Here is a 10,368-nt window from a genome sequence, read left to right as displayed (position 1 = left end):
TAATCAGATCTGCACTAATGGAACCTCTAAAGATTTATTTCAGAAAAAAAGAAAAATGATTTTAGAAGGAAGGTATGATAAAAGAGAAATGAAGAACTAAGAAATCAGTAAACACAAATGTGAATGTAAACAAACATATAACATTACACTATAAAAATATCTCATTTCTGTAGTAAAAAGAATATAAAATACTGGTCAAAACAGCACAGGCGTTGGGAAGAGGCAACAGAGTCAAAAGGTCCTTAAATTGTTTAGGAAGAGTCATTTGAGATATTAAATTTAGACCGTTAAATATACATGATAAGATTCAACAGTAACTACTAGAAACTTCTACAAGTAGCTAATAAAACGAGAACAAGAAAACAAAAATAAATCTCAATTAAAAATCAAGGAAAATTTCTGCAAGATGAAAAGAACTCGAGATTAGTTGCGCAATAATATGCATGTACTTTACACTACTGAACTGTACAATTCAAAATGGTCAGCATAAATTTATATTTTATATGCATTTTACTACAATTTTTTTTAAAAGGCAAGAAAGGAGACAAAGAGAAGCACAGAAAGCAAACAGTAAAGTGTTAGAAATAGGTCCATATACAGTAATCACAACAAATATAAAAGGGCTAGCTTCACCAGTTAAAGGCAGTGTGTTATACCAAATTAAGAAACAGAATCTAGATTTTAAGGGAAAAAGCATTATTAAGATTAGGGAATGTCACCACATAATGATTAAATTCAATTCACTAGGAAGAAGTGCCATTCTAAACTTCTGGGCATTCCGTAAGATAGACTCAAAATCTATTAGAAACTGCTAGAAAAATTGGTGAATACATCATTATATGAGAGATTTTAGTTTATCAATCATTAATAAAGCAAGCAGTTAAAAAACACTGAATATACAGAAGATTTGAAAAATCAATTAACAAGCTTCATATATAGAATCCTGCACCCAGTGCTGGAAACACACATTCTTCTCAAGCATATACTGAACATTTCAAAATGGAACAGCCTAGACCATAAAGCAAGTCTCAGAGTTCAAAGAACAGATATCGTACAGATCAAACTCTTTAATTTTTAACATTACCATTAAAATAGAAATAAAAAAATAAATGGCTAAATTCCATAATAACTCCATGGTCAAAAATAAAAATCATAAAAAATATTAAAATATTTAGAATTAAAAACAACATAATAAAAATGTTTAGTGCATACTAAAACTTGGGGATGCAGTAAAAGGTATACTTAGTGGGAAATTTATAAGCCTGAAATACCTACATTGAAACTAAAAAAAAAGGTTGAAATTCAATGAAATGCCACATAAAAAGTTTGAAATCCCCTCAAATATGCAAAGATAATAAAGAGCATAAATTAATGAAAAAGAAATGTGAGAGTAATAAGGATCAACAAAACCAAAAGCTGGTTCTTTCAGAAAAATAAAATAAGCAAACATCTGGTGAGACCAAACAAGGGAACAAGAATGAATGCACAAAGAAATATTAAGAAAAGTTATAACTACAAATCTAGAGATCAAAGAGGATTAGAATACAATTAAAAACTCTACACCAATAAACTTATTACCTCATGAAATGAAGAAATGCCTAAAAAATTGTAATTTATCAATAGTGTTTCAAGAAAAAATAAAATGCCTGAATAATCCTATAACAATTAAAGTAGCTAAACCAGTAGTTAACAGACTTTCTCCGCCCCTCTAGCAGGAGAGAATTTCAAAGCTCTGATGGTTTTACAGGTGATTACTCCAATGTTTCAAGGTACAAAATCTTCTTATACAGATGTTTCTAAAGAACAGAAAAAAGGCAATGCTACCCAATTCATTCTTGACACTAATATCACTCTGATATCAAAAAAAGATCAGAAAGATAAGAAAAAAATTACAAGCTCATCTTATTGATGAAAATGAATTAAAAATCCTCAATAAAAACAGTAGCAAAGCAGTGCCAGTGGTATATAAAGAGAAGCATGAACTCTGGAACTAGACTCCTTGTGTTGAAGTTCCAGCTCTACCATATTCTAGCTCTATGATTTGGAAGAAGTATATTTAACTTCTTTGTGCTCAGTCTCGCCATTTGTAAAATAATAATATACCACCACATAATTCACAGGGCACTTACAAAAATTTTTTGAAGCACTTAAAACAGTGCTATTACACAGCTGCTTACATAAGTGTTACCTATACATCATATTATTATTTACGAGATAATATATGGGCAATTTAGGGTTAACCCAGAAATGCAAAAGCAGTTTACCATTAAAAAGGCTGTAAATGTAACTCACTACACCAAATTATCAAAGGGGAACAATCATATAATTATATCAATAGATATTAACAAAGTCCTAGAAATGTGTTGCAGCAGTGTGCATAAAAGCACTTAATAAATTTAATAAATTCAATACCCATTCTTGATAAAAAATGATTAGCAAAATGGAATAGAAGAAAACTTCCTTAACCTGATAAGATTTACCAAAAACACACAGAAAACATTATTATCAGTGGGGAAATACTAAAGGCCTTTTCTTTGAAATCAGGAATAATACAGGAATGCCTGCTATCACCACTACTATTCAACATGGTACTGGAGGTCCGAGCTAACACAGTAAGGCGAGGAAAGAAAAAAAAGTCATAAAAATCAAAAAAAGAAGAAACAAAACTGTTGATATTTGTACTTATTGAACTTTAAAGAATCTCAAGTATATTATTACAATTAATGAATTTAGCAATGTTGCTACAACAAAATCATAATATAATTTTTAAAGATACCACCTAAAATATGAAAAAATAGAGATAAAAATTTTAAGGAAAAGCAAACAAGACATATAAAATTTTACAGAAAAACATTTTTAAAAACTTTAAAGATACAGAAAGATATACCATGTTTGTAGATAAAAAGTGTGGATGCTGTAGAGAAAATATTTTTATGTTTTGAACAGTTAGGTCTTTCCAAACAAAGTTTACTAACACTTGGGACCTGGGCTTTAAAAACAAGTATAGTAAAGTAATTTACGACAGTGACAAAACCCAGAGGTTTAACTCCTGGATATAGGAGTTTCCAGTCGAGGGGCGGAAGGAGGGTGACAGCCTGAAGCGGGAAGATGGCCTCTACAGAAAGGGAGACTCTGGGCTTTGTATCCTCCCACTGAAGTGATTTACTTATATTCCAAAGGGTCCTAGAGCCTTCTTTTCAGGGATTCCAGGCGAGTCTCAGGAGGGTGGGTGGAGAGATGGGGAAAGCAGGAAGCAGTTGTTACTCTTCTCTATATAAAGACTCTCATTTTTCCGGGGCTCCTTGTCTACAATACAGACTTCATACGTGTAGGGTTCTAATCATCCAGGAATCACTATGTTGCCCCAGAAAACAAGCGACACTAACATATTGTTTAGAAATATGCTAATATGTAATTAAATTTTTTTAAAGTAAGGTAATGATTAATATATAATTCAGAAATGTGATTACCATTTTCGGGGAAGTGAGTAGAAAGGGATAGTCAGAATTATGTGACAAAATAGGTTAATATTCTATTTCCTAAGTTAGGTGGTATGTTCAGGTTTATTATTTGTGTCAAAATTTACATAATGTTACATTTATTCTTTTATATGCATCAAGTGCAAAAATCTTTAGAAGAATATATGCTACCTGTAGGATATTAAGCAAATCACTTAAAATTCTTTATCAATATAATCTGTTTCTTTTTATCATTAACCTCTTCTCAAAATTTACTAAAAGAATTTTTGCTATTAAAACATTAAAAATTGTCAAAATATGTTACTGTAAATCTAGATATCAGATTCTCATCCTCATTGTTAATTAAGCTTTGCTGAGTAACACCACCATAAAACACAGAACAATAACTACTACTATTACTATAATATTAAGAAAACAAGAACATCTATAATAAATTCCAAATATTATTCAACTGGGCATGAATTTAAATGAATCTATAGAAAATATTGCTTGAAACTGCATGAAGAAAAAAGTAAAAACATACTAACCTAGTTCAACTTAACTGTTACAGCTTTCTCTGTTAGTCTTTTTTTTTATTCGCTTCATCAGCAAAAGGTTATTTATTTTCAATTACTTCCATTTCTTTACTGAAAGGCAGATTTATAAATATTCCCCGGAAGGATTTCATTCTGTATTATATACTACATCACTGACTACAACTTATACTATGCCATAAACCACTCATTTCTTTTTTGCATTGGCTAGTATTAATTTCGACATTTTTTATTTGTTAGTAAAAGGCAAAGGACACACAGAGTGTGGTTTAAATAAAGCATTTTTCTCTAGAATATTATTTACCCTATTGGATGACATTACTGTGTCTTTTTTTGTTTTGGTAGAGTCTATCTATCCTTTTGGCAGTAGTTTATTTTGAAGAAGACATAAGAGAAGCTGAAGATTATACAATGGCACAAATATGGTACAAAATGGTAAAGCGAGTGATGTGTTTCAGTTAAGCCTCTCAGTTATAAACAGTACAAAACCCACCCACACATCCTAAAGGGAGAAAGATTTATTGGTTCATGTAACTGAAAAGCTGGGGGCCGGTGGCTTCGGTGCCCGCGATCAGACAGTAAGCAGGACTCTGCTTCTCTCTCTCCATTTCTTGGACCCACTTTACACTAACTTTGCTCCATTCTCATTTTCTCAGATCCTCAGATTCTCCCCTCACAGCTAAATATCGAGTGTAGCTGCCCTGTGTCCTAGCTATTAATAAATTTTGTTGATGTTTACAACACTGTTTAAGTGCTACACAAAGTTCTTAGGAAAATAGCTTGCTCATCCGTGCTTTGAAAGATAAACTGACATTTAAAAAAATCACTGGAGCATTAGACAAATTTTGTTGTAATTTTTTAAGAATGTTAATATCAGCAAGTCACAATGAAAAATGCCTGAATTTTTAATTTTTCCATAGACACTAAACAGGTTTTACTATCTTATTTCTTCATATTTCTTTTTCAATAACATTAACTTTCTAAAAGAACAAAAGATTCTGAACTTTAAAGCCTCAAGAATGTTTTTTCATTACTAGCTATTAATCAAATGACATACACCAAAATAATTCTTAAATTTTTAAACCAACTTTTTACTGATAAAATATACTATATATTAGTATAATTCAATTAGTATAAATATATATACTATATATTAGTATATTGCTTTAAGAATAGGCATTATAAATGCTTTAAGATTAAGAATTTGCAAAAGCCTTTAACAATCTATCCATATTTTTACCTTATTTAATTCTTCCCTTTCTTGCTGTAATGTTTTGATTTGTTTTTCATAAGTCTTGATTTGTCTAAAAGCATCATCCAGTTCTCGCCTCACAGAATTAGCTTCTTCAAGTTGTTGTTCCAAGTGACTTGATTCTAAAAAGAGAAGAGAACGTTTTTTTTACGACTAGCATAAAAACAAATGCTTGAAATCAAGGTTAAAAACAACCAAATTTTTAAAAAAATACGATATTCTGAATTTGGTATTATGCTGACTGACACCACACACCACTCTAACTCACAACCACCAAATCTTCTCAGTTCACTGTGAAGACTGTGACTAGCTAATGCCAGCGTGAAGACATGCGAAATTTACATGCAAAAATGCCTTACATATCTATGAGAATAAAAAGACCATACTTCTACAATAGTGCCTTCAGAACTAATTAAAACTAACAAAAAGAACAAAACTAATTAAGCAAACAAGAAACACGTTTTCCACTACTGTTGGTTGTCAAATTATTGTGAGATGGTTTTGCTTCTAATATTGTGGTTCTAGATCACCCAGCCTGGTTTTTCTAGTGATGATTTAAAGAATAAACTCTGATTTCGAAAAGTAAATAATTAAAAACATCTAACTGAGGTCAGTTCATGTATTTTTTCAGATGAAAGACATGAAGCTCAACGGAGCTGAATAACTTACCTAAGATCATCCTGCTAAATGAATATCAGAGCTAAAACTAGAGCCCAGGAATTCTTGTTTAGAAAGTGAAATAATGGAATTCTTGAATATCAGAGCTAAAACTAGAGCCCAGGAATTCTTGTTTAGAAAGTGAAATAATGTTAACCATTATTTCATATCATTACTTTCAAAATAAAATCATTAATTTTAGTATATGCTTAAGTAAGATTTAAAAAATTGATATGAAATGTTCCTGGCATCAATTTATAAAACTGAAGCCAGTGAAAACAGAAATCAAAACACATTCATTGTTAGTTTTGTCTCAGATATTTTCTATTCTTTACAACTTTGTTACTCTGAGTGTCATCCCAGACAAGTAGCATTAGCATCCTCTGGTAGCTTGCTAGAAATGCAGACTCTCGGGCCCCACTCCAGAGCTACTGAAGCAAAATTTGTATTTTAACAAAATCCTCAGGTAACTCATTTGAAATTAAAGTATGAGAACAAACGTGCAAAATATTACACATTGTTGAGTTTGATGCTTTCAATAAATGAAGTAGTGTTTATACTGTGTCATTCCAATTGAAAAGAGGATTTCATCTGGTATAAATAAGTCCTGTAGTCAAAAGTCACTTAAATGGTTCTAGAATCCTTAAATAAAATTATTTACTGATATTCTAAGCCCTCAACTTACAGGTTTATTAAAAGCTTATTTTAGGTATTTCGTAAGTCTAGATACATTTATGGGTAGCATAGTTTTAAGATATTTTGAAAATATCTACATATTTGCATTTAACTTGTTTTTATTTTGTCTCAATAGCATTAATTTAATAAATGTTTTGTTTGAAGAATGCTAAAAAATCATAGGATATTTAATCTTAAGGATCACAGGTGTTTAGTCTTATATTCAGAAAATTATCTTTTATCATTTTCTCAAATTTCAGTATTTTATGTAGTTTTTCTGTTTATACTAATTTCTATCAAAGATTTAAAAATGATATCTTTGTTACTTTAAGTTTTTAACATTTTTAGGATTTCAATAATTTCTAAAGTAGATATCAATTTAGTTTATTTCTAACAATTTGGAATCAAAATTTAGTTTATGACACAGCTAATTTCTGTCATTTCTGGGTCATTTTCATCAATTTTATGATTCTGCATCACAATCTAGATGAGTAATATGGTGCATTTAGTAATCTCTTCTGAGAACACACACTTCCTTTCTTCTACTTTCTTTCCTAGCATGTTAAGATCTTTGCAGCAAATTAAATCATTCATTTATCTTAACTGCTTTCATTAGAAAAAAGTGAAGTCAGTGTTTTATAAAATGTCTACCTCACATAAAGTTTACAGCAAAATGTATTACATGGTACACCTTCAACAGGCTTTAAGGATGTTTTTATTGTTTTATTTCAATATAGGTTGAATTTTAGTTTTATCCCAGCCATTTCACTTTGGCTGCTTTGCAATGGAGTTGTTAAATATATATATAAAATATATCTCAGATTTTCATGTTGTGTATTTCAGTCACCAAAAAGCTCAAATTATTCATTTAAACAGCAACATGTAAATTATAAGCCCAAGAGGCAATGTATTAGATAAAGAAGTGGTGGAGAAGACAAATCCGCCCAATTATTTATAAAATCCTCCTACATGAAGAGAAAGATAGCATTTTTAATTTGAAGTACACAGATTTTTGCATTCTCCAAAGATAAAAACTCAAATCAAGGAAAGCCCCAAACGCACTGAGCCTCGGCTGACCGCTATCAGGTGGCTGAGGCAGAGGGGCCTTTACTTCCGGCACAACAAACTGTAAACGTGACTAAAACCTGGACAGACATTTTCAAAGACTGTCAATAGTATCTCATGCAGCACACCAGTCAAAACATTTAGATGAAGTTATTAAAAACAAGTTTTAGTGAATAAATAGAAAAAGCAGTACCAGGAAAGTGGGTTAGCTCATACTAACTAAACAGTTCTTAGCTCACTGCTGCTAGTAGAATTCTGAAGTCCAATCTGTTAGTAATAAGAATTTAATGAGGGCATAATACATAGTAAGTCATTTTCTTTACACTGTATGGCATATATGAAGAATATAAAATATGGTCTCTGTCTTAAAGGAGATAATCAAGTTAGAAAAAAGAGCAACACTTTAAATCCTAAATGAAGCAGAAAATCAAATGCAAATTGCACAGAAGGTTATATGGATGCTACAGGATTTAAGAGAAGGGCAAAAAGGAGGCACGTCTAAAGCAGCACTCAAAGGAGAACACTGGTTAACTGCAAAGGATCTAAGACTGCAGTCAGAGAGAGGTTGGTAAAATAATCAAAAGCATCTCTTTCTGATCCACAAGAGCATAATGTTCATAGCTTCGCCATTATGTTCTTATTCCTAGAATAATTCATGACTCTTCTGAAATGCAAAGAGACTTCACATCTATTATTGCCCTCATGCATTCACTATCTTTCTCCTTTACATCATGATTTAGGTGAGACAGACAGACAGACAGACAGACAGACAGAAGGAGGGGCAGAGAGAGGGGGAAGAGGCAGGGAGGAGGAAGAGGAGAAGAAGGAAAAAGAGGTAAAGGGAGAGACTGAGAGAGGGAAAGAGTTTAGGGTTGGAGAGACAGAGACGGTACATGGAAGCACAAACCAGTAACCTCAAGGCAATAAAAGAATGGGGGTTATTAAAGCACATTATAGGTTATGATAAATGTTTTATTTGAAAAACAAAAAAAAATCCTTATTTTCTCATATAAAAATATTAAATGAGTATGAAGTTTTATTTTTGTCTGCAGATGGTCAAAAAATATGCAGTGTCTATAACATGGTATCAGGAAACTCCGTCCGACCCACTTAGAGTCGGAGTGTGACGAGGAAAGCAGATATTAAAACAAAACTGTAAATAATTATAAACTTATTAAATTTTTCTAGAAGTTTGAAAATATTGGAAAATGTTGCCATAGGGAAAGAAAAAACATAAAATCATTAACGGTGGGTATTTGTTTACACAAAGATCTTGCTTAAGAAGTATCTAAAGGAACATTAGATCAATGATGATTTGGACATTTTTTTCCCCTTAGAGCTAAGGCTAAAGTCAGGGTACTCAACAGGCAGGTCCTTAGGGAGGCCTGTGTTTTATCTCCAGCACGATGTCAAACTATTTAAGACAGCTTGGGTGTAATTATGAATGAGACACAGACTTTATGCTCAAATTCAACACTATGCCTCTAGTACCAAGTGTAAGTAATTCTTGGTACACAGGAACAACTCGATAAATATGTTTATGACTGAATTAAGAATGAATGACTATTGCTAGTGGGAATGTAAATGGTACAGTCACTGTGAAAAACAGTATGACAATTCCTAAAAAAAATTAAACACAGAATTACCATATGATCCAAGAATTCCACTTCTTGCTACATACTCAAAAGAAAAGAGAGACTTGAACAGATATTTGTCATACTCATGTTCACAGCAGCATTATTCACAATAAATATAAGGTAGAAGCAAGCCAAGTGTACATCAATGGATAAATGGATAAATAAGATGTAGCATTTATTTGTACAGGGGAATATTGTATTAAGGTAGGAAATTCTGACATAAGCTACCACATGGATGAACCTTGAAGACATTATGCTAAGTAAAATAATTCAGTCATATAAGGACAGATATTTTATGATTCTGCCCATATGAGGTTCCTAGTTAATTAAAAAAAAACAAAAACAAAAAAACAGAAAGCAGAACGGTGGTTGTCAAGGGCTACTGGGTGGGAGGAATGGGGAGTTATTGTTTAATGGGTAAAGAATTTCAGTTTGGGATGATGGAAGATTCTGGAGATGGTGGTAATGAATTCACGGCATGATGAATGTATTTAACGCCACTAACCTGTACACCTAAAAATAGTTTAAATGATCAAATTTATGAGATATATATATATATTATTACCACATTAAAGAATAGTGAATGAATGATACTGAAGAGATGGAACGGAATCAAGGGCATCACCGAGACTGGCGTACGATCAAGAAAAGAGCCTGGGAGGAAGGAACACTAGAAAGGAAGATTTATCCTTTCTGTCAACATTATTTTCACTGATTCTTTTCCACTCCTGGAAAATGGCTAAAAATAATGAGTAAGCGTAGTCCCGTAACCATTAAATTTAAGGAAAAGGTAGGAGTGAAGCAAATGAAGGAAAGTTCAATCAATAGGAACTGAATGGTAACTAATTTCCTCAATCAGGGTGATTGTTCCCAGGGACCGCCGATTTGTATGTAAGGAATGAACACATGTTGGGAACTGCCTTTGTACACAATGTACAAAGATACCGTAGAAAGTGGTCAGAGAAGGTTTCCAAGAGTGAGGTTTCATTTAGTCATTCACTCATTCATTCACTAACGAATACCGATTTAGGGTTTTTTATGTGCCAATTACTGTTACAGACACTTGGACA

The 10,368-nt window shown here is 32.0% G+C and overlaps 1 protein-coding gene across 1 annotated transcript in view; it reads right to left on the bottom strand.

The window, feature by feature from the left end:
* The window catches only part of CDC42BPA (CDC42 binding protein kinase alpha), a 280,756-nt gene that overhangs the window by 134,918 nt on the left and 135,470 nt on the right, over positions 1 to 10,368 (bottom strand). Inside the window, 1 exon segment of the mRNA XM_023531028.1 lies at positions 5,253 to 5,386. Coding sequence (XP_023386796.1) covers positions 5,253 to 5,386 — 134 coding nt within the window.

This window comes from Pteropus vampyrus, unplaced genomic scaffold (assembly GCF_000151845.1).
Source record: "Pteropus vampyrus isolate Shadow unplaced genomic scaffold, Pvam_2.0 Scaffold60, whole genome shotgun sequence".
Lineage (NCBI taxonomy): Eukaryota > Metazoa > Chordata > Mammalia > Chiroptera > Pteropodidae > Pteropus > Pteropus vampyrus.
The sequence above is the reverse complement of the archived record's forward strand: the minus strand, read 5'-3'. Positions and strand labels throughout refer to the sequence as shown.